The sequence below is a fragment of the Falco punctatus genome (genome assembly GCF_963210335.1).
Source record: "Falco punctatus genome assembly, chromosome: 1".
Classification (NCBI taxonomy): Eukaryota; Metazoa; Chordata; class Aves; order Falconiformes; family Falconidae; genus Falco; species Falco punctatus.
This window is the reverse complement of record NC_137580.1, coordinates 24439200-24464123: the sequence shown is the minus strand read 5'-3', so window position 1 is coordinate 24464123 and position 24924 is coordinate 24439200. Positions and strand designations below refer to the sequence as shown.

Genomic DNA, 24924 nt, shown 5'->3' with positions numbered 1-24924 from the left:
CCCCAGCCCCATCTCCCACCACCACCCAGCACCAAGCCCCTGGCACCACCACGGTGATCATGATCCCTGGATTTGGAGTGTGAGGGAGCACTGTTATCATGATCCCTGTTACTGGCCCCGTTTTCCACAATCTTGTCTAATCTCAGGTTTGACTCGGGGTCCTGTGGCATCAAGTCCCTCGAGGCTCCTCTCCGCATCCCAAAAAGATCTTCGGTGGGGTGGGTGAGCCCTTGCTCCAAGACCGGGATCTTTGGGGAGCTCCCACCTCCACCAGAACCTTTCTAATCGTGCTCCGCTTCCTTTTGCAGGCTGCTGCCAGTGTCGCACCCAGTATGGGTGAAAAAAGGATGAAAAAAGATCTGCCAAACACCCAGGCAGTGCGAGGCTGGGATTTGTACTCAGCTGCTGCCTTCTCTTACTGCCCAGTGTTCATCAAATGACAGAGGCAGGACCGGGGTCCCTTTGTCTTTATTTGTGAACAAGTTATATTTCACTCCCCAAAAAGCTTCAAGATATCATCTCAAGAGAGACTATTTCATTATTTCATGTATCAATAAAACTCACTTTTAACAGCCATACATCCTAAACTCCGTTTGGGCTTGTTAAGAGACTTTCCCTACATTTTTTACATGTATTTGTGGGACCTCTCCTGAGCATCCTTTCCCTCCAGAGAGGCGCTGACCATCTCCCCTTGGAAACAGCAATTGTGACAACAGGGATCTCAGCTCAATCAAACAAGACTGAGAGTATAAAGAGGAAAAGCAAACATGCAAACTCTCCAATAAATGCATAAAGTTACTTTATTTTCAGTATACATTTAATTTTGAAAAATATAAATGCTAAAATATCTCATCATCTTCATCTTTTGATTCCATAAAAGTCACAATAGAAAGCTTCATAAAACTGTAAAATACTATAATGTTATAAGGAATTTCATGTTTTATATTACTGGAAAAAAAATCATTTTAATATATTGAAATGTTTTCTGCTTTTTTTTTTCCTTTTTGTTCCACCATCTTGATCCACTTCATTTTATCTAAGTTTTTATTCTTTCCTCCAAAGCAAATACAGACTTACGAGAATTAAAAACAATAATAAAAGTATCTGAAAGTGCGTGTTGATTCAAAAAAAAAAAAAAAAAAAAAAAGATACGAAGATGTATCGGCCACAATGATGAAAAAATGTGGGCTACAGAGGCTGACGGCCACCACGTTTCCGGGCCTGGGACAAAGCTGGCTGCAGCTGGGTGGCTGTCACAGGGTTGATTTCAGAGGGCTTTGGGCCAGTCTCCACCCCTGTTCCCAGAAGTGCTCACTCAGGTTTTTCCCCACAAAATACTCAATTGTGACTGAAAAGTTTAGTTATTTTCAAAGGTCTGTGAAGTGCAGCGCAAGTCTCCTGGGGATGCCCGCAGGCTCTTTTCCCTGCCCACCAAGCTCTCAGCTGCTCTCCTGCAGTTGGGTTTTTTCGTTTTTTTCAAAGGAAAAACCAAGAAAGGAGACACCGCTGCCAGTGAAGTGCTATCACCAGGCACCAGGAAAGGAAACATTTCCAGCTCCTGTCACCAGCATTGTGTGTTTTTCATGGAATGCTACAGAAACCTTTGTCCCATTCCTTGAGCAATGCTACCCTCTGTACAACAGCTCCCTTGGGTTCAAACAAAAAAAAAAATAAGGAAAAAAAAAGAGAAAGAAAGATCTAGATCAGCAGTCAATACATTTCAAGTACATTTAACACGGTTTGAAAGTGGAAGACCTCTTTTTTGTGGAGCTGCATCACCAGGTGCCAGCAGATGGGAAGCCGCGTGCAGGGTGTGCGAGCATGGGTGCAGCGCCCTGCCCGTGGAGATGACCGGGAGCAGCAAAGCTGCTTCTCCTGATCTTTCCCCCATCAGTTATTGGGACTCCTAGAAATCAAAGGTCTAGGCAAAACGCAAGCAGCTCCTGTGTACTCTGTAGGTGAGGGTTGAGTGTTTCCCCTTTGGGAGCCAGGGACTTGCATGCAGCAAGGGACGGCTGGCATTGCACTTCCCAGGTTCTCCATCCTCCAGCTAGCGCAGCCTGGGAGGCAGCACAGAGCCGCTCCCTTTCTGGCCGTTTCCGATGTCTCCCTAGCCTTTCGGAAGCGGGTGGAGGCCGGGTTCCCGTGATGACAATCTGAGAGCCAACATGCATTTCATGGCAGCCAAAACCGAGAGCCCTCAAGAACGCCTCGGGGAATGTCCAAACGTGCGCGCAGGTGTTGTGTGCCATCCAGGTGCCGGTGCGGCTTTGTCGTCTTTCTGCAGCAATGACCGTTTGCAGCAGATCAGGCTCGAACTACCGCAGTCCCTATCAACTCATCCTTCAACCAACACGCTGCAGGGAAAGTCAGGTGGCCAGCTGCTTCTACAGCACATCTGGGGAAGAAAAGAATAGCCCTATTCTGCACCTCCCATTGCCGATATGGCTGCTGTGAGTGAGTGGATGCTAAAATTTGGCATATGAGGTCTCAGCACCATCATGAAATTCTGTTTACTTAACCAACACGGACTTTGGTTTCGCAAGGACAAAAGTGGCAGCAATGTGCCTGTCCTCTGCGGGGGGATTTTTCTCTGTTGGGAAATTAGGCCCTATAACCGGGCTTTTTCTTCTTCTTCTTCTTCTTTTTTTCTTTTCTTTTTTTTTTTTTTTTGATGAAGCTTTTAGTGTGTTACATGTAGTCCTCATGTTTCATCAAAGAAATGTCTTGGTGAAATAAATGTGTGTCTACATGCACACACAAGTACATACGCACACATGCTACAGAGAGAAAATCATCTCTCCCAAGGTGATATTTGCTTGCTCAGTTTAAAACCAAAATTCGGGCCATGCCCATGCCTAGCCTGCTTGGTATTGATGCATCACCATGTACAAATGGACGGGTCTAAGACTGAGCAGTCAAGATTTAGGGTAAATTCTGTAGATGATGGTAAACAGACGTGGGATGCTGGAGGATACAGATGTTTGTGAGCCTGGCGAATATGAGCGTCAGGATGAACAACCCAGTAGGCCGTCTTCAGCTGGCTTTCTCCTCCATTGCACTGTCATCGTGCCTGAAGTGCACCCAGGGTGTTTCTCATGTATACACATACACACATGCGCACACACCAATGTTGCAAAAGAAATAATTGGAACAATACCGTGTAGGAAATCAACAATGTGAAATACAATCAGCATCTGTCCACTGACATCAGTAGCCTGTCAGTATTTCGCTTACCAATGTTACATTTAAGACTCTTCCTTGATCACAAGAGATTTAAGTTACATCCCATCTCCTTCATAGTAAAGTTAGATTACTTATAAAAAAAATATTAAAATAACATAAACCTAAGTAAAACAGATGCTTCAGAGTAGAAGGTGTTAATCAAACTGATCCAGCTCTATGCCATGTCCTGGAGATTGTGGTATGGTGTTGTGGTTTTATTTTTTTTTGGTTGGTTTTTTTTTTTCATAAAAATCACATTATATATGGTACAATACATTTTTTACAGAAAGCCTGGTATCTAGAAATAAGAGGTAGAACTACTCATAACTATAAGTTTCCTGCTGCAGGAAAAATTCTTTTTTTTTTACAGTAATTAAAAAAAGGTTAAAAAAATTGACAAAAAAAAGTCGTAGGTTAGGCCCCCATAATTTAAACAAAATAATCTAGGAAAATAACACTCTTCAATGTACCTGACGGATTAAGTCCATTAAAGTGTTTCTTTAAAAAAAATTGCATAGGAAAGGGACATTTCAAAACACATGCTACAACGATGGCAATGGTTTGTCTGTGCTGGGAGTGGAGTACCTTTTCCTTTTCCTTCCTGCGTTAACTATAAGTACAGGCTTTAAGAGCGAGTTAGTATTAGCAGCACTTTCCAGCATCTTCGAGCAGTGTAAGCAAGACATCGAATTAGCCTGGAGGTCAGTTTTGTTCTGCCAGACAACAAACAGACAAACAAACAAACACCGATTCACAACTAAAGTAATGCCAGTTCCCCTGACATCTCCCACAGGTTTGATATGATATCCTTAATACTTCTGCCCTCTGCTTGCAAACGAGAGAGATGCATGCATGACGAAGTGACAGAGAAGGCAAAACGAATCTTGGTCAGCGTGGGAAACCAGGATGAGGAGGGAGCAGAGGAGGTCTGCAGGGGAAGGGGTGGAAGGAAGTGTGGGATGTCTCATTTACCTATGCAGGTGGGGAGCAGAGAGCATTTTAATATTTGGCTAGTGACAAAATAAATTCCATAAAAGATTTAACAGACAGACAAATTACAAAGTAGTTTCTGTTCCCTTGCTCCTCCAGAAATAACCATTGTCTTCAGGCTCAAGTTCTATTCTAATTTGAGGCACAACTTTTACCGGAGTTTGTGGAGGGCTGCGAAGAAAAAGAAAGACGAGATAACAGTGGGGGCTGGCTCCAGGCTTCTCAGCCATTCCTAACTTGGCGGGCCGTGCTAGGGCTTCTACTAGCACAGCTTCCCAGGGACCGCATCCTGACAAAAAATAATGATCTACAGCTTGCAAGAGAAAACCAGCATTTTTCAAAGAAAGCAGGGGGCAACTGGCATAAACGAAGAAAACCGCAGAGCTGGGGACTTACTGGGACACTCAACAGTGTCACATCTCAAAAGGGAACGAATGCTCGGCTCTCAGTATCAGTTCCTTACATTAGCTTATACACTATAGCTTTCTGAAACTGGCAGCATATAGATACCAAGTAAATAACCTTGATAGGCAGTGGTAATATGCAGCTGGTCTTAAGATAAGGCCTGTACATGACATAAGATAATTTTAGTGAGTGGGTCTAAACACTGCTCGTGTCAGGAGGTAAAACCACCAATTTCACTGACTGAGGAGCTCCGAGTATCCTCCAGCACTTATACTTCACACCAAGTGGCAACCCTCATAAACCGCCTTCGAAAAAATCCGCTTATAGCCACTGAGATTAATTTCACACCCACCCTAATGCCTGCAAGTGCAGATACTTCTTTGACACCTCGGAGGACTATTGCTGCTTTGGTCTAGTTCCGACTGCTGGTGTTGGGAGGTCCAAGGTGGCCCCAAGGGGCTGAGCTCTGAGAAATTGTTACTTAACTCTTCCTTGCTGCAATTTAAGGTTATTATTTGCTCTATTTTCCACCACAGACATGGGAAAATGGATTACTTCCTCTCTGCAACATCCTGTCACACGACCGAAGGAAAGCATAACAGCTCTCCCACTGCCTTTTTTTTTAAAAAAAGGCTAAACAATCCCAACTAATTTAATTTTTCCCCTGCAGATGTTTTTTCTAGACTCCTCCCAGTTGATCCACATCTTTCTTCTGGTTCAGACGCCAAATCAGCCATGGGTACTGAAGCTGGGGTCTAACCAAGGCCGGAGCAGCCCTCAGGTCTCCCGCAAGGTTCTCTGTTCCCTGTTCCAAGCACTGTTAAGGCCATGTTGGTAAATCAACTTGGGATGCTGCAAGCCTACGTAGGGGATTTTCTCAAAGTGCTTTTTAAGAGTTTCCTACAGGGGGACAGAAACTTTGCCTTGTTGACTTTTGTTATACTGAGGGGTAGCTGAGATGCTTTTGAAGAATCGCTTACCTTGGCATGGTGTGTGACTGAAGGAAAGGAATTGTATCAGCACGACGTATGGCGTTCAAGGAATGTTGGTGATTTTTCTCCTGTCAAGGAGGGAATAAAGTCATGTTTGTCACGGCTTGCAGCACTGACAGCTTCTCAAGCCCAGCCTCAGTCTCTCCAGTGTACTCTCATCTATTTGGCAATGCTTTATTTACTGCTGACTGCCTGCCAGGTGAATTTCACAGCTTGCAAAGAAAAATACTCCATCCCTTTCTCTCTCTCCTCCAAGACTAAAACCCTTGGACTGCTGAAACCAACCACAAGACTCATTTGCCAAGACTTCTACCACCTTTAGGTCTCGACACTTACCTTTTATCTACACCTCTTCATTTACCCTGTGCTCCTCACTGTCGCACCCAAACTCCTTGCAAGAAAACAAGTGGCTTGTTGCCCCCAGTGGCTTTCCCTTCCTGACCCAGCACGGGGAAGTGTACTCTCTGTTAATAATAATCCTACTTTTGCTATTGCTGAAGGAAAGCTCATGTTGGTAGTATTATGAGTAGTATACTTTGAATCGCAGAGCACATTTATCGTCGAGGATGATACTACAGTGTTGCTGGATTCCAGTTACTTTTTCTAGTCCATGGGCCTGATTTACCTATTTTTTTGGGTGTTGTTTCCAATTGAAAATCAGCAAATCAATTACTGATTATAAAAAGGTACAAATACACAAACTAACTACTGCTTGGCTCATGGCTGATTTACCCTCTGTTTTCTCAAAGGGCATGCCAACAAACAGGTTTACAGCAGAATTAACTTCTCCTTAACTATTTCAGCCTCAAAGATGTGGAAAACAGTGCATTTGATCATAAACCCCTCCATAACATCATTTAGGATGCAATTTGGTTTTAGCACATCAGGGCATTTTAACAGAAAAATGAGGAGGATCTGTCAGGTTGTCTGAGGCTCATTTCGCTCCTTTTTTTATCAGCAAAACACTGAGAATATCTAAACTGTCAGGGAAATGCCTCTTTCTCCTTGGCTTTGTTTTAGAATGCCAGTCTCTAAGTGTTCCTGTATTTAAAACACACAGAACAATGCTTAGGATTGCCTAAGGTATCTAAAAGCCACTGAAAAGCAAGGGACTTGGGTACCAGCTCTTAAATGATAGTTTGAGGCTCTAAAGATCTGTGGGTTTAGGTCCTACTCCTAGAAATCATCAGCCTTGCAGCAGTACTGATTTATTACTATCACTCTTATTCCTCCCCTCTCGCCTCACAACAGAACAGCATGTTTATCTCCAGATGGCACTCATTGCTCATAGTATTTTAAAAAGTCATCTCAAAGGCAGAAAAGCTAAGGTCAGTTGTTAGTCCCGATTCCTTACTTCAAAGTCTATAACATGAAAAGTGAAAATGACTGAAAATGAAGATCAGAATAATCAATTATGGATATTAACGTAAGAAATTAAAAAGAAACAGAACAGCACAAAAGCAAATCACCTAAGAAGGGAAATACATTAATGGTCAACTGATCACTGCCTTGTCAGTTTAATGAGCAATGCGGATCAATGACACGCTTAATTACTCTTTTTAAGTGTTGATTTTTGCAACTGCTTGGCACCTAAGGAAACAAACAGCAACAGGACAGCAATGCAGTTTAGATGTGCTGCAAATCCAGAACACTAGGCTCAGAGGAAAAAAAATAATAAATCAAACCATCAGAAGAGTTAACACAATACAGGAAAGGTCAGAAAAAAGAGGAGAGGGTGAGTGGCCAAGAGACCTGTTAGCTGGATAAAAGCGCTTAAGCTGGAGGCACCAGAAGGAACAACATCAACTTTGTAACGAGCAAAGAAAAAAGCTCACAAAACCAAAATCTGTCATAAATTAGAGGCCTGAAAATTAAAAAAAAAGATTAAAAAAAAAAAGAACAAGAAAAAGTACTTTTCAAGTATTAGGAAAGGTGGGTTTTTTAAAAAAAAATCACTCTAAATATATATATATATATATTTGTACTGCAAGTCAGAGTCAAGCAGGCATGCAAGAGGTTAGTTCTACTCACTGTCGGCAGGTTTGCTATCACTTAGGAAAGGTTCCTGCTCCATGATGTCCATTGGTATTTTAATACTTGGGACTTTTTCTGAGTAGGGGCAGTCAGACTGTGAAAGAAACGTGTAAAAGGTCTTAGAATATTCTCACTGCTCTCTCTCTTATCGTCTCCCACAAATTAAAATTATCCTTCATATAGTTTCTGTAGGAATGAGGAAAAGAAAATAAGAAAAAATAAAAAAGCATTGTCCGACTTAGTTGCCTGCTGGTTTCCACTGGTTCCCCACTGCACCCCGCTTTCCCTCTTCCTTCACACTATGAAAGTAACCCAGATTGAACAAATACTCTTGTGTAATTGTTATCTCCCCCCTTCCCCACCTCACCAGCTCCTTTGCCACCAGCTTATAAGACACCACCCACTGGATCTTGGAGTTGGCTGCAGGAAATACAGATGGAAAATGCATTCGTAGGCAGAAATGTCAGGGCATTGGCTTCTGTGAAAGCTCATCAAAACTTTTTATCTTGCTGTGATTTCTGTAAAACCCCTTTTTTCTTCCCAATTGCTCTACAAGGACGAGGGCCAGGCACAATATGGCAGAGGTTCCTTAAGTTGGGCTGTCTCAGCTCCCCCTTTGATTTAAGTTGATTCAGTCTCAGTTACACCTCTATTTACAGGAAAATAGTTCATCAAACCCAGGGCCCTTTTAAGAACTGTAAGAATTCCCAGCCAGCCAGGAGAAACAGCAAACCGGTGAATGTTGCACAAGTGCATAGAAAAGCCACACATGGGGTCCCCCAGATGCTGGGTACCAGCATGATTCATACCCTGCTGCCTTCAATAATCTACTAGCTTATGCTTAGTAGAAGGTACTGGGAATTATTTAGCTTTTTAAAAAATAAAACTAGCTTCTCATTACCAAAGACAGGCTGACATTGCGTAACACGGCAAAGGAAGTAAGGTGCTATTTGCCAGAGACGTTAACACATCTTTGTTCCTGGAGAGAACTAGACACAGCATCTAGCACAGTGCTGAGGTGGAGAGAGGGAGATCTTCTAGTCAGGGCAGGAAAATGTTACAGAGGCCAGATAATAGCTCTCCCTGGATATTTTATTATTATTATTTTAATATAACTGACATCCAATGCAATATTTCTTACTCCAATAGCAAAACGTTTCCTCAGGAGCATTTTTACGAGACTGAGTAGCTCAAATAAAGATGATTCCCCATAAAAGCACAGAGGCGATAAATCCATCTCAAAATCCCCATCCGTTTGGGGCCATGCTGTTAATGGAGCTGGGTAACCTCTCCAATATACCACTGTTTCAGTATCAATAAATAAAGCTAAGAGGTCCGTGGAACAGCAACGATGTCACTCAGGGTCTACCTTAAACTTTGCCACCTAAAATGAACAGAGAGACAGAGAAAGTATCTGCAGTTGGCAAAAATGCCCCAAAGGGGAGAAGAGACCATCACACAGCATTTCTGACTCTGAAACTAAATGTACTAGCCCAAGATTTAAAAAAAACAACCAACCTGGCCTTTCTTGGATCACACATTTTTTGACATAAAACTGCAGAGAAAAGCAAGGCGCCTGAGTTTTCATGAGGCAAATGCAGCGATTAGTTGCATTATTTCATAAGTTTTAAAGACAAGCTGGAGGGTAAAACAGCAAGATTACAGAAAGACCTTCCTCGCAGCTCCTTCTTTTTTGTCCCCAGTGACAAACCCCCAGTGAGAACTTTAGGTGGGTCCTAACTAGTGCTGAGAGCAGTCTCCACTAATGCCAGGTTTTCCCATACTCATTCATCTAACACCGTTTGCATCAGTATCGCCCAGCGATTCATTTTGCTGAGCTCTGGTTGGTGTATTGCCCACCAAATGCCACAGGACTTTGTGGGGGTATATTTCTGGAAGGGAAAGGGTGAAAATTATCAAACCAATAATGCCAAGTGCTTTATGTTCAGGAAGCTGGTAAAAGCAAGTGCTGAAAAAAATCCAAGAAGAGTTAAGAACCAACATTTTGCATAAAATCTCTTACCCATTAGATCAAGTACTGTACCTGAAACTCATGAAAAGCCTGAGAAGAGAGGAGATAGCTTAAAACATACCGGAGATGGGGGAGCCATGGCTCAGCATACGATGCTGCTAGATTAAAATCAGTCAGGAGGAGGGGATAGAGTCACACCTTTGCTGACTATTCACTACACACAGTAGCATGTTTTCTCTCATTTTGGTTTGCACAAAGTTATCTGCTGAAGGAAACCCTCACCCTCGGCCTCCCAGGAACTAGAGTAATGACAGGAAAGGGGAGCTTGCTGTCTTAAGTAAGAGCCAATCTTCCCAGCTGGGATTCAGCTTGATTCAACAAGGCATGGATCCAGGCTACCTCCTACAACACTGCACCCTCAACAACAGAATTCATAGTTTTGTCTCTTTGCAGTGTACATGCACTATTTTAGACAGCATATATTCTTTGTAGAAAGGCCTTTGCATGCTTTCACATCAGAACAGCCTGACTTTGTTGCCTCTGACACAGATCTGCTCTCACATAAAGGACTCAGGTTCTAGCTTGACTTCCACCAGACCTGAGGTTGCCTTTTCTGTCCTCCCAACCTTGAGCCCAATGAAGCATCGGGATGGCCTGGGGGAACCCCTGGAGCTGCCATTTTCCTCTTGCAGACACCAGATTTATTATCCAACCCACAAGGAGAGCTGAGATCTGCTCAGTGCAGAAAGGCTGCAGACAATACCTAGCAGAAACCCTCTAGGCACACAGTGAGGCACAACAGCACCTGCTGTGACCCTCTGGGTTGGTGGCAGTGATGCCACCTTCAGCCTTTGCTGCAAGAAGCTCTCCTGGCAGACACACTGACCCAGCAGCTGCTTCTTGGGGAGGCTGTTGTTGTACCCACTGCATATTAGCTACAGAGGTCAGGGAGCAAGCAGACCAACAACTGGTGCCACTCTGCCATGCCACACACTGCTTGCAGTTCAAACCTTGGGGGCTGCAGGCCAGCAACCCAGGCAGGAGTGCTCAAGAAAGGGCCAGTTGACTTTTCCTGCTGCCTGCCTCGTCCCAGGGAGTGACCTCTTCCCCTCTGCTTCTCCTGCCATGTTTAAATGGGATTTTTTTAAAGCTTCGGGTGATCTTAACTCTGCCTACATCATAGGAAAAGCCCTTCTTCATGAACCCTGGAGGGTTACATGAGCAGAAAAAGTGATGCTGCGCATAGGACTCTCCACATAGTCTAAAATTATTAAAGCCTAGCTCCCTTTTCACATTGCAAAGCGTAATGCTGACCGATGTAGGCAGCTCTCCAAAGGCAGCTCACGTGTGCTACACAAAGTGCTATACAGTCAGTGTGTTTAGCACTTCAGTATAAATTTATAAAATTTGAGGTCATGCTACACCTGGACAGGAGAATGTTTAAAGGCACGAGGACTACATTTCTTCTTCTTATACATACAGTAAAAAATAGAACAGTCTAAGGCACGTGGATCTGGTCTAGTCAGGTCACCGCACTTAGTAACAACATAAGCAGCTATGTCTCGCTATTTTAGGGCATGCTGCGACCTGAGGTAGGACCAGAGAGTATACTGCAGAAGGGCATGTGTGCTTTGAAAATATTTCCAACATGAGTATTACCAACAGAAAGCAGTCTTTCCTGCAATATGACAAGTCGTACCTTTTTGTGCTTTTAAAAAGAGTAATTAAAAAAAGATCAACAAAGAAAATCGTGATATATTCAGAAGTAACATAGCTGCTGGCAAAAACCATTCTCCTCCTAAAACGTAAAAGACAATGACGGGGCAGAAAGGTGGAGGAGGCAAAAATGAACAAGACAGGGTGATGAAAGGCATTCTAGTAAAGGGCATGACATCTCAGCAGGTACCTAGCGCTCTTGTGGAAAGTGTGATTTCATTCTTGGCAATTCAAGTACCACCTACCACAGGCTGGTGACATCTGGAAAAGGGAAGGCAGTGTAGAAAAGAAGTTTTGAGGCCGATTGCTGCAGCAGCAAAAGACTGAGCTGGTCGGCTTCAAAGGAGGCGGGGAAATCCCCAGCCCCAGCACTGGGGAGGGGCATGGACAGTCCCCTGGGATTAGCTGGCTAGAAATGAGTAATTTGACAAGGGCAGAAAGCTCCTTACATCATCATTGTCACTGTCCATACTGCCCTTCTTCTTTTTCTTTTTCTTCTCATCTTCTTTCTTTTTCTTGTCCTTTTCTGGAATGACGTCGTCAAGAAAGCTTAAGTCATGCTGGGAGAAGAGGTAGTCCATGGCTTTTCTGACTGCTACAAGTGCCAGGATCTGAAAAGGCAGAGAGGGACTGCTCAGTCACATTTTACCTTTAACTGGGAACGCTATGTGCATTTCTCTTGATGCTGCTTCTGAATCCCACACACTTCAATTCTGGTTTTAAATGAGCACACAGAGAACACGATGAACACCCAGGATATCTCTAGCAATTTGGAAGTCTGAACCGTGACTGCTTCACGTTGGAATAAACAGGAGCAATGTCCAGAAAAAAGTATGTAATCACTTAATGCTCCTGTAGAGATAAAGGTCACCTTTAACATCCAACTGACAGGCATCCGGCAAAATAACAGACACACAAAAAAATCAGTATTTTCATTTATTTTTGGATTCAGCCTACATATGCAGGTTCATTTTGTTCTCACCACTTCCTCAGATGCAAGAACTCTTTAGTAATTAGACAAGGGCCAAACTGCACCCTCAGAGTTTGCAAAATGAAGTTTACTAGGATCATGGCTGCATGAAACCAGAGGAAAAGCTTTTCCTGTGCAAGACTGCAATCAAAGGCACTGGGGAAAAAAAAAGAAGGGACATGTCTGAAATCGATGTTTACACCGACACTGGATTTAACACTGCCACCAGATGCCTACCAAGATCAGACGTACGCTTTACCAAAGGGTATGGCTGACAGACCAAAAGCTCGACCTGGCTACTAGAAGGTAGAATCCATTCTTGCCTTTAAGATGAAGAGGTTTTTTTCTGAGCAACGATGATCAACAGCACAAACAATTCCTAGGAAAGGATCTCAAGCTTTGACTTGCATAACTTAAGACATGATTACAGAAGTGAGAAATTACTCAGGGGGTGGAAAGATGCCATGTAAACACCCATGATTATCCCATTATGAATTACTTCTGTATTAAAAGTGCTTTTCCTTGAGATAAGCAGAGGTTTGGCTATGGGCCGGACCTTCACAAGTTGGAAGTTTACAGTCTTTTTGTTCATGAGTGCAAATAATTGAGGTTTTTGTCACCAGAGACAGCTTACATTTAAGCTGTGAATGTACTTTCACTGAGTTTGCACCTTTATAACAAACTTCAGCAGGCTTATGGTTCACTGAGATTCTATTATGGGCAAAGAGAGTGTTCCGATCTTAGCCTCAGCTTTCAATAGCAGTACAGCACAGCCATGAAAATGCAATGGAATGGCGTGTCAGTGGGAGCTGCTGATTTTTAATGCCTTTGCATATGAGCATGTCCCAGCAAGAATGTTTGGAGGATTTTTTTTCTTGCATCATCTTTTCTCTTCTCATGTCACCAGCACCACAGAACAAATGTTTGTCCTTGTTCTGTTTGCTTCTTTCCCTCCTTCTCTCCCTTAAATAAGCACTGCAGTTTGCAACCACACCCTCAAGTGAAATTTCACTTGTCTATAAACCTGAAACTGGGTGACATGGTCCCAGATTTCTTAAGTGAGTTTCATAGATCTTTGCCTTTGTAGCAGTCTGACCCATCTTCAAGCCAGAGACCAGACTCAGCAAAATCTCTGCACGTGCAGCTGTGGTCCCATCAGATCCACGCTTGATCCACTTGGCCCTGCGGTCACCTTCCTCCCAACTGTTCCAGCTGAGCTACAGGTCAGGCACGGAGGGGGAGAAGGATCTGCTCCGTGCTCCCTTGTTTAGGATCCATGGCCACAGGCTGCAATGTCTGAGGCAAAGTATACATATAAGCTCCGCTTAACACTAGTTCTTCATTTCATACAAGTGCCTAATTGTGTCTACAGCTGTAGTAATAATCTAAATGCACAGAAAGCTGTTTCACTATTTCCCTTCCCTGACGCAGAAATACTGTATCAGTCCAACTGTACAGCATGTATGTAAGAAACAGTTCTTCTGTGTGGTGAACATTTTATCTCTCAACACCCAAATTAAGTTTTAACATGACTCTGACAAGCATTATTAGAAAGAGGACAGTCATCCTACAGACTTACATACCATCCTCCAATGTGAAACACAAGAATCAACATTATTGCCTTTTTACTCAAGTTTAAGGAAAAATACATTCTTTTCTTTTTTGCTCTTGATTTTCCCTTTCCCTCTGTTTAGCACGCCTCTTAGCAGTGAGCCTCATTCTTGGTTTTGTCAATTTGTGCTATTTAAAAGCAAGGCAGACATTTTCTGTACAGTAATTAGCATGGACTAAAAAAGGAAAACTATGCACCTCTCATTCATTTATGCAGCTCAAGGAGAAAACATGGCAAATCTAACCTTGGCAGCCAGGAACAGTCAAAATTAACTACACCTGTCTGGAAAAAAATTAACTTTCTAGGCTCGTTTTCCTCCAGAGGATTTATGTCAAGGCAGCCGTGGCAATGCTGACCCTGCACAACTTTGCACGAGTGCTGGGAATGGAGGCAGAGCCCCAAGCTCGGGATTTGACAGGGAGAGGTTGGATTTGCCCATTTATGGGAGGGTATGACTGTGCGCAGAATGTGCAGGGTGCCAAAGGGAAGGATGTGAAGGACAATGTCACCTACCATGACGGGGAATATGATAGCAGCCACGGTCGACTTGAGGATCCAGAGGAGGGCCAGGCACACCACCTGCAGGAAGGTGAACAGATGGACCCTGCGCAGTGGGACGTGGCGCAGGTAGATAAAGTCAGGCTGGTGTTTTAGAGGCATCAAGAGCAGCTTCAGACGATCCATGAACTGGAAAGGAAAAGAAACAGACCATTAAATGAAACCCGGGGTACACATAAAAAAAAGAGATATAAAAGCATTATTCCACTATGAAGATATGAAGCATGACCTTGTGTCAACTTGCTTTCATTCCATAAAAGAAACCCAGTAGAAAACCCAGCACAGCTCTTCTGCCTCAACATGTGCTTAACGCAGGGTGGGCTAAACATGATAACTCAGTTGTCTCAAGTGATGGTCCTAGGTTGACACTACTATTTGGCAACTAAACAGAGACACAGGAGCGAAGCACCTCCCAAAGCAAGGCCCTGAAGTGCCTATAATTTTAAGGAGCAGGACTCTGTGTGCTCTGGTGGTCAGGGTGTAAAACCAAGGAACGAAGGTGTCGGTGGACATTGCTCTGCTGGCTTCAAAAGAATGGGCCCAATCTGCTGTAGCTGCAGACACCAGGAATTTTCTCTTGAAGGGAGCACTCAGTTACCCACAAAACAGAGAAAACAAGACGAATGCCCAAGCTACGGTCAGCATCAAGCTCTGGGTTACTTCTGCCACCCTCCTCTGCCCTGCTCCTGCCAAGGAAAAACATTCAGCATTTAAAAACATTTATTTTCCAAATAAATTAGGAGCAGAGGTCAACAGAGGTGAGGGCAGACATCACACTACCAGAGAGTAGAAAAGCACCTAACCAAAGAGCAAGGAAGACAGGCAGCTTTTCCGGCAGTGTCCCCTCCCCCATGCTGGACCAGATGGACTTGGAGTTAAACCAAAACTGGGATTTCTCATCCAGTGAAAAACATCCTTCATCAGGGGAAAACAAGCTGCCCAGTCCCCTGACCACCTGGGTTGGGAAGCAGGGGAAATCCCCTCCAGCAGAACCAACCCCAGGGTGAACATTACAGTCCCCTCGTTGTCCCCTGCCCGAGCATGGGCTGGCTGCCCGCTGCCGGGACCAGATGGCTCTCACACCAGTGAATGAAAGCTGGGGCCGTTTTAAAGAATACCCAAGGAAATTCTCATGGTGCTCACAGAACAGGCAGTCTTTTCCCGCTAGAGCACAACCAAGCGCAGAGAAGAAAGGCCACAATTAACAGGGTGCCAGAAAGCAACAAAACCACTTCCAGCTTCCTAGGGCCAGCCACAGACACTGCGCTGTGAGAAAGGCTCCTTACGTAATATTTCCTCAATGACAAAGAGGGGGGCTTGGCTTCCCCTCCCTGGCAAAGAGCAGCGTTCCCGCTCGTTAACACTGCAGAATGACCCCGCCGCCATAAATCACCTTCCCTTGTTTTCCCTCAGCCTGGATGGAGGCCTCCGCAGAGGCCCCCCTGCCTGACCACCCTGGGAGCCAGCCTGGAGCCTCGGCAAGCGCTGGCCGCCCTCAGCATGGCCAGCATGGGGCTGGCGGGTGGGAGGAGGTGGACCCCGGGCCTTCACAAAGCACCCCCCACATCGCTGACAGGGCCCAGGCCCGGCTGCTCTCCCGCAGAGCTGATCGCCCCCTTCGGTCTTAACCTCAGGACAGCCGGCCTGTTCGTACACGGCTGTCAGCCTCCCTGTGTGCCTTGGGAAGGGGACGGGAGGCGTTGAAGGAGAAGGGAAAGGCCGGAGGGCTCGTGAAGGAAAGCCAGCACTGGTTAATGATTGCTGTCTTCTGGAGAAGGCCCAGTGGGCAGCGCGCTCCCGGCCTCGGAGGGACTCACCTGTACACCATTGAGGGAAGCAACACCCATGTAGAGGAAGACACCGTAGAGCACCGGCATGGGAATGAACTGCAGTGGAAAGAGTGGGAGAAACTGAGTCAACGACCTTCCCGTGCCCAACGCACCGCTAACACGTGCAGGGACCTACGGCCAGGCCTGCAGCCAATGCAGATAACACCTACGGGTGAACGACGTGGAGTGATAAGCCAGCAATCCTTCTGCTGTGTTTTGAGAGCTGTAAGAATGTTTGTGGAATCACCAGAGGACTGAGGGGCAGGGCAGGGCAGGGGCTGAACAAGCCCTGGGCTCTCTGCTTCAGAGGGACTTGGATGTTTCTCCAAGAACCAAAGGGAAGGAGGCCAGCCAGTGCTGGTCAGTCAGCAAATTAAAGAAGAGGTGAGGTAAATGTATTCTGGTAAGCTTCAAACTGCTTTTTACCTCCTGGTTTCTGGTGAGACTAGAAGCAGAAGGTAGAGAAGGCAAAAAGGCAGCATGATCCTGCAGGATATCCAGCTCAGCAAGCCCTGGAAATCCACCCAGAAAGGCTCTCCTCTTGAGTCCCACCTCAGTGATGACAGTCACACCAAACCTCTGACTGCTCCAACTTTCACACACATCGATCCCTAACTATTCACAAATACAGGACCATGAGTTACTTTCCTCACTGCCAGAACTGTCCTTTCAAACACTGATTGCTGCCCCCTCAAGGGCTGCCCATTCCTCCATGGCTGGTCCTGCCAAAGGGGACATCTTCCTTGGGAAGGAAGGAAGGCAGGCATGTAGTAAAAGCATACTCACTGCCCAGTCCCTCCAACCTGAAACATAAAGTTTTCCTCAATGGCAAAAGCCACCGCGTGGCTGCCAAGCGGGGGAAGCTCTCCTCGGCCCCACAACAAAGCCACGCGCAGCCAGCGTGGCGTGACGTGAATGGGAATACTTGGGCACAAACCACAGGCAGGAGCTGAATAATGGCCTTTGTGTGATTTATTTGGACCCGAGAAGGACGGGAAGAGCTCTGTCCCTGTCGCTGAAGGAAACCCTTCGTGCAGTTGCAGGCGGCTGCCACTGAACGGCAGACGCAGCACAGCCACGGCTCACACTCAACCTGCGGCCAGCCTGCTGCTGTAGGAACCTTCCTCTTCCAACCTGTGCATGTAACTCATCAAAGAGGCAAATAAGATGGCAGTTATTCAGCCTTTTATCATATTCCCCACCACATTATTCACCAAAGCCCTCCTGCCTATATTTTTGCCTTTCCTCCCCTGAGTCTCATCCCCTATCACCTCCTGTGAGCTTCGGATTGCTAATTCATCCTTCTATTGGATTTATTTGCCTCCTTGAGTGACTTGTGTCAATATTTCACATTAAAAGCCAAATATTTTTTCAGCAGCATGGGCTCAACGCTCTGCCATTGTGGGGAAGGATGGGGAGGCAGCATGTGGTTCACGTAGTTGTGGGTGTCCAAGGGATTCAAAGTCCTCATTGGATCAGACGGATTAGATGAGGGAAGATGGTATCTCCTCCAGCAAGTTGGGTAGGAGGCTTTCAGAGTTTAGCTTCCTAGTTCATTTACATTGCTCTCTTTATCCCCCCTTCTATTTCTTCCTGGTTTTCATTAACAAAAAAAAAAGTCCAAATATTATTTCACCATTCCACGATAATTAATCCTGTAAATCATCCCTAGGTGAAACTTCAGTACATAATCCTGCAGAGTAGCAAGTGGCACTTTCACTTTGGAAGACTTTCTTTTGGCAAAGTACTCACTAACTATGGGGTTGCTGGCTTAGGCACTCTGAGCAAACCTGCTGCTAGCCAACAGAATTAAAAATGTATTTATAGGAAAGTGTCTGTCATTCTCCAAACAGGGCCAAGGATGTTTCTGTGGAGATCTGCCATAGCTGAGCAGAAACAACAGCAAACCAGCACAAACACTGCAAACCCCACAAAAAACAAAGATGAGATTATTCTGTGGATTGCCTGTTTTATTGAATTTGGGATTGTTAATGTTCAATTTGCTGCTGGCATGAGAAGACCTAAATTTTCTGCAATGCATTTAGCAAAGCAGCTCCCTCAAGCAGGAGACCCTGCCACTGGAGTTTGTTAAAGGTCCTGAAACACTGCCAGGTACTTCTCACTGGCATGTAGGCGAGGAGCGTGCCGACTTATCCTCAGGCGTCCTCCCATAAGTATCTTGCCCATTTGCATTCTTAGGGGAGGCACAGAGAAATAATTAATGAATGAAGCAATAACAGGGGAAATAATAGACCCCAGTGGAATAGAGGAAGAGAGATCTTGCATGGAAAGGTCACATGAACTAACAAACAGAATTATTACAATCAGGCACTAAATTAAGGGCATGGAAATGCCTGTTTGTGCAGAGGAGGAAACTGTTACACAAAAATCTGCTAGTTGTGAAAACAACCTTAGAAATCAAGAACAGAAACACACTGACTTTGTAAAGCCACCTTCTCCTCCACTTCACACACAGGCAGCATCATTGCGCTCTGCCTGCCTCCTCCCCTTCAGGATCACATCTAATTGTGCCTCATAGCCCCTGCAGCTTCCAACCTCCTCATGATCAAAATCTCATTTGCCTCCTCCAGAAATGCTTTTCCAGACACCCATCTGCTCCGTCACGGAGCTATGATGCACGGTGCCACTGCTTCAGTCTGTATGTTACTGTTGACATCTTCGGCTCATACCATCGGTCTACAGATCCATGGAGATGGACTTCTGCAGTTGACATCTCCTGTTGTACAGTATGCCTGCCCTTGGCACCACTCAAATCATCATCCCCAGAGAAGGCAGTATCCTCCACAAGACATGGACAAGCAGGTTTTCCAGTTTCGTTCAACAATCTGATGATCTGCTAAGGATGTGTTTCTCTGTGGCTACAAGCCAACAAAATTTGGGTCTTGGAAAACAGCTACCTACCTAGATTAAATGGCACATCAGCAGCACATCTGTCCAGAGCCTTGGCTAAACTCACAACAAAAAGAAATTCAGGAGATTAAGAAATCACATTTAATTGCACTGTTTCCACCAGAAACGTGTTTTCCACACTGCTGAGCTGGGCATCATTTCTGAGCAATAACGGACGTGCTATTTTAGGAGGATCCAGCCTAAAAGAGTAAAATTTGATTGTTATGCTGGCTTTTCTTTTTTTTTTTAAAAAAAGCAGGCAACCTGCAGGAGCCTCGCACTGCTGAGGCATGTGCCTTGGCAGGGTACAGCTCCCCTATGCTGCTGGCAACAGTCCCAAAGATTTTTGGCCAAAACTGCACCCACGGACTAATACCATCAGCTGTAGGCTCTGGTCATTTCCACCAGTTCTGCCTATTCTCTTTCATAAAAAAAAAACCAAACCAACCCTCAGTGGGCCACACACACCGCCTACAAGTAAGCACCAAAAGATTTTCTTCAGGTGTATATGTTAAGATGCACGCACACTCAAATAAGTGCAAATCTACTTTTAAAAGTACATATCCATCTGTTAACCTGTGTCTTCCACATAGCAGCTCTATTGCATTGGCAGCCATCCTTCCGTCATGCCACCAGCAGGCTCTCAAGCTTTATCCACAACTTATTTTCCATTAAACACAGGCACAGCAGAAGCGAGAGTGCGAAGCATAAGGAAATTTAACTTTACACAAACGGGAAGAAAAATCTTAAAATGAAAAAAAACATAGCCCTGAGCTGTGTCACTATTACTGTCTACCATGCTACAACATTATTTTTTCCTTCCAAAAGGTATTTAAGCTTCGAAAAAACTGTAAAACTGCATCAGTAATTCTCACTAATCTCCTTCCTCACACTTGGATAATAGGCTTGGATAAAGTAGTGTAAAAATAGCCTGATACTTGCTGTGGCCCTACTCTGGCTGTGTGAGCAGAAGGAAGCAGAAAAGGTGATGTCCTTACCTTTAGGATGGGAGCCATGAAGACAGACACACCAGTCAGAATGAAGACGATGACTCCAGTGACCCTCTGCTCCCTGAAATAAAATCACTGGGTGAGCGGGATGTTTATTCCCTCCCAGAGGACTCAAACCCAACGTTAAGCCTGACTACTTGTTTTTGCAGCCATGTTCTCAAAGCAGACTGGCAATTACAAGCCAACAGCATCAGGCAGGTACCCTGATCCTGACTAAGCCTCGTACACCTCTTTTTTCAAACGCCACGTTAGCTTTTGTATGCTGCCTTTGCTCTGCTGTTTGTGGGTCAACAGAGTACTGCTACTGAGTAAGGAGTGTGTTTACATGTTAAACATTAGAAACTGTTAACTAGCAATCCCGGTTCTCTGCATGGCATTATTTACAGCATGCAAATAGGTAATAAAACATGAGCTCTCCGCTCTTAGATTAGTAGCATATTTTAAGTCCTACTCATATTACTCCAGCAGTTGGATAAATGGTCCAGGCCTTCATAGGGTGCTGAACATGTGCCTTCATTGGCACCCACATCTGCTCCCCACATCCAAACATACTTCTGCCATTAATATTTCAGAGTACTGAAAGTTAGGCCATTAAATTTCTATTTAGTCGCCTAAACAAGTGGCCTGGTTTCCAGAAGTGCTCCTATTGAATGTACTTAGGACCACTTAATTAAGGCAACCAAATACAGAAACAATTGCTTGATTAAGGAGAGCTAATTGCTCTAGGCATGACAGAATTAGATTTTTTAGCATTACGTTTGCTAATGAATGCCTAATCTCCCTGGATAAAGAAATCAACAGTAAATTTATCTCCTTTCTCCAATACTGGAAAACTGCGTCTGATCTGGCCAAGTAATAAACTTTTGAGGAGTTAGATGGGGATTTGTCCAAGGAATTGCCAGAGGCCCGCGCTCCTAAATCTCACAGCCCGGTTTGGAAATACGAAGAAAGGAGCACAAAATTCTTTATGACAACTTTGCAGCATCCCATGGGCACCAGAACTCACTCTGTAAAACTTTGTGTATTTTGGGGTGACATCAACGTGCATGCCTAAAGCATACCAAGAAATGGTCTAAGTTCTGGTGCAAAGTTTCCCTCCTTGCCTTCTTTCGTTTCCACATATTTGCACAGGCTCTCCCCTGTCCACAGGCATGCACGCAGTACATCTATTTTCCTTTTCAAGAAAGAGTATTTGCAAAAGGGTTACGTCAGATAAATTTCTGACTGGATATATCCTCTGTGGACAAAAAAAAAAAGCTGTAAGGAAGCACAGCTGATCTGAAGATTTACAGCAAATCCAAGCGCCATTCTCCCTGAACTTCTACACATGTCCTGCTCAAAGCAAGAACATTTATAGCACAAACTGACCTTCACAGGAAAACAAGGCAATTAAGGCCTTTCTGGTTTGACGTACCTCACTCCCAAAAACTTGGGCTGTTCTCCAGGGGCTGAAGTTTCCGTCTCCATCTTCAAGCTGTCAATATGAGCTATGGAGATCACGGTAGCAGCAACATACCAGGGCAGACCCATAAAGGAGCATATGATCATCAGAATGGCCACCCAGAACAAATCCAGATGATACCCAGCACCTTTCTGTGAAGGGAGACAGACAACCTTAGATTGATTATTCTAATTACCTGCAGGGCGGCCAGGGTTCTGGCCTGGGGGCAGAGGCACACTGAACAAGCAGCACCTCCTTCTACAGCATCTTTTGGCCAATACAAATTGTCCTAAGAAACGGCAGAGTAGGACACGTTGCTCCTTAAAGGATGAATCACCTGCCTCCACAGGGAAAACAGACGTTACATTTCTGGCAGGCTCTGAAAACAGCAGCATACAGTAAGCATGGGAGAGCAGAAGACTTTCAAGTCTGTCAAAAGCAGAAGACTTTGACAAGTCTGTCAAAAAAACAAGGACCTTGTAGTACACTATATAGCGCATGGAGGCCGAGTTGGTACAAGCCAAGCCCTGCAACCAGTCACAGTTCTTTACAGAGGTACTTGACACAGGAGTTAAAGACAATCAGAAAGCACCACCTTCACCAAAAACTATTTGGTGAGATACACATCATATCTTGTAAACCATATAAGCAAGTTCTCAATACAGGTATCTCTGTATTTTTTTAATAGATAGATACACACACACACAAATGTATCTTGGTTACTATGGGTTTATAGTGTTCTGAGGGAATGCTGCATTGCCTCTTAAAAAACAAAAAAGAAACCCCATTATAAAGTGTTATTTTTATAACAGTATGTTCCCATTTTTTTAATGAGGTAACAGAAACCCAATGCCTAGCACCATCCCAACCCCCTGCTGCCTTCCGGCAGCGCATGCGAAAACACAATGGCCCGTTTTCACAGCATGAGACAGTTACAGCAGCAAGAGAGTTTGCAGAGGGTGAGGGGATGGAAGATTGTCAGCGAAGCAGGAGAGCGGCTTGTGATGGTGCTCTTGTCCTGCCACTCCGCCACAAGTGCACAGGACTTCTTTTGATGTGGTGGGAGGCCAAGATCGGTATCTTTGTGCGCCAAGTCATTTCGCATCTGTGTATGCGACAGCTTGGGATGAGCACAGAGCTTTAAACACCCAAACCACCTTTAAAAAACAGTCAAAAGCCTAACTTTAGTTTTAAGCAGCTGTTGTAAAATAACTCTCAGCGTAATGGCTTCATGAAGTCTACCTGAAAGCAACCTTACAAAAATATGATGCCTGCCTAAAAGTAACTTTTGCCATTTGCTGCCTTGGAGCGAGATCTGAACTCCTATATTGAGGATAAGAAGCAACTGTAGGGTCTGACAGTCAGGGCTTCACAACCGGTCTGAGTCCTGCTGATCGTGCCTGAGGCTGGAGAGGCATCCTTCTCAACACTCAACCCTAGGGCCTCCTGGGGAAAGCAACAAGAACAGCTGATGGGCTCATATCCCATTGAAAGGAGAAAGCTACCTTCATTCTTTATGCCTTTTTAAAGACCTCTGATCTTCCATTTTTTAAATCCTTTAACAAACTAACAAAGGAAACCCACCAGTCATAAGTGCTGAGAAGAAGTGAAGAAACAAATGAACTACCAAGGAAAGGGATCTTCAGAAAAACACTACAAAAATCTTTAAGGTTTGCTATTTTCAAGAAAAATAACCTTTTTTTTACTCCTGTGTAATATGTTTTTATTGGAAAGAACAAATGATCCTGACCCACTTGGTGACCCTGGAGGGAAAGCAACCCAGCTCGTCCTGAATAGTCCTCATTGTTTTCCTTATACGTGCGCTGCTTACCTTGGCTGGCTGGCAGCACCGGCACAGGCACTCGGTGACACTCTGCCAGTACTTTAGCAAGGCAGTAGCAGAAAAAAACCCATCCTTCTTTTGGCCTACAGTAGATTTTGTGTACAGAGGTGTTTTTTGGTGCAGAGTAGCTGGATCAGACCTGAGAACCCCCAATTAAACAAAAGCATGGGCTCACAACTATAAGAAAGGAAGCAGGAAATAAGTTTTTTATATTAAACAGTACTTTGCTGCAGTGTTTATATTTTGTTACTAAAAAAGTACACCCCGTGCTGATAGCATAGCCATGTTCAGTGCCTATAACCTGAAGAGATGAGGGGCCTCTTCTTTGGAGGGGGGAAAACAGTGAATATATTCTTCCATTAAGAAAACGGTACGTCTGCTTAGTTAGGTGCAGGAGACAGACCTAAACCTGAGACCATGTAAATGATTAGCCTCCCCCCGAAGAAGGTGTGGGCACAGTATTGATTATATCTGCCCAGATCCAGATGGCAAAAAAAATGTTCTGAGGGTTGTGGGTTTTTTTGTGGTAAACCAGTCCCGTACGACCATCAGCCAGCACTCATTGCTGCACACAACAAACCTTCCCCATTCCCTGCTACTTTGACTTTCTCCTCCAGGTCAGGCTTGGGATGGTCTTACATTGCATGTTGGTTGTCTAATGTCCACAATGACCATACAGAGTGAAACATCCTCCTCTTTTTTCAAGTAAAAGCTCTGTTTGCACTTCCAACAGCTCTCAATCAACTGATGAAGGAGGTACCTAAATAATGACTCAGCAATACCCAGGTTTTGAGGGTTTACTCTCACAGGTTAGACCACCTGAAACACGTCCCATTAGCAGGAAAGGAGAGTCTTCTTTTACAGGAATGTAATATTTCTCAATACAACTGACCGTGCAGGGAAAGGAAAAACCCTACAGGCATGAAAAACTGCACAGCGCTGGTCTGGAAAGTTTATTTTAAAAACATTACTGCATCCTAGACTGTTATATGTCAGCAGATATAAAGGTCTTCTTTAAATAACATCCAACTGTGGCTATGCCCTTGGTATGTCCCAAATCTCTTCAGTTTATTGCTTGTATTTTACAGCACTGTACAGCCAACACAGCTGTCACACTTTGGTCATCTCCGGCCATATCCACTACAGGTGGGGTCCTGCCATTGCCCCAACACCTCAAAACCTTCTTCAGAGCAGCCGACAGCCACACCGAACTGCCATGCCCACTTAGGGATGGCTGTGACACAAAGAGACCTTGTTCTGCTGATGGCTGGGAGCGTCTGCCAGTGATCGTCTTACATGATAAATGTAGTAATAGGAGTTTGTTAGATCCAGAGAAACTTTGCCCGTTGTGATAAGGTGAGAGAGATTTTGGCTTGGACGTAATAACGCATTGCTGTGCAAATTAAAATTAGGTCCC

At 44.6% G+C, this 24924-nt stretch overlaps 1 protein-coding gene across 13 annotated transcripts in view; it reads right to left on the bottom strand.

Annotated features, from left to right (window-relative positions):
* Positions 1-782: 782 nt before the first annotated feature.
* The window catches only part of SLC4A4 (solute carrier family 4 member 4), a 239997-nt gene continuing 215855 nt past the window's right edge, over positions 783-24924 (bottom strand). For 10 of the 13 annotated variants that reach the window (XM_080408335.1, XM_080408336.1, XM_080408337.1 and 7 more), the window contains 7 exons: positions 21638-21816; positions 20212-20284; positions 16292-16360; positions 14430-14603; positions 11784-11945; positions 5601-5680; positions 783-4386 (listed from right to left, as the gene is read on the bottom strand). In XM_080408335.1, coding sequence (XP_080264461.1) covers positions 4281-4386; positions 5601-5680; positions 11784-11945; positions 14430-14603; positions 16292-16360; positions 20212-20284; positions 21638-21816 — 843 coding nt within the window. In that variant the 3' untranslated portion in view covers positions 783-4280. Of the gene's footprint in view, positions 4387-5600; positions 5681-7643; positions 7741-11783; positions 11946-14429; positions 14604-16291; positions 16361-20211; positions 20285-21637; positions 21817-24924 lie in introns of all 13 variants that reach the window. The other 3 variants (XM_080408333.1, XM_080408331.1, XM_080408330.1) reach the window with 1 other exon arrangement.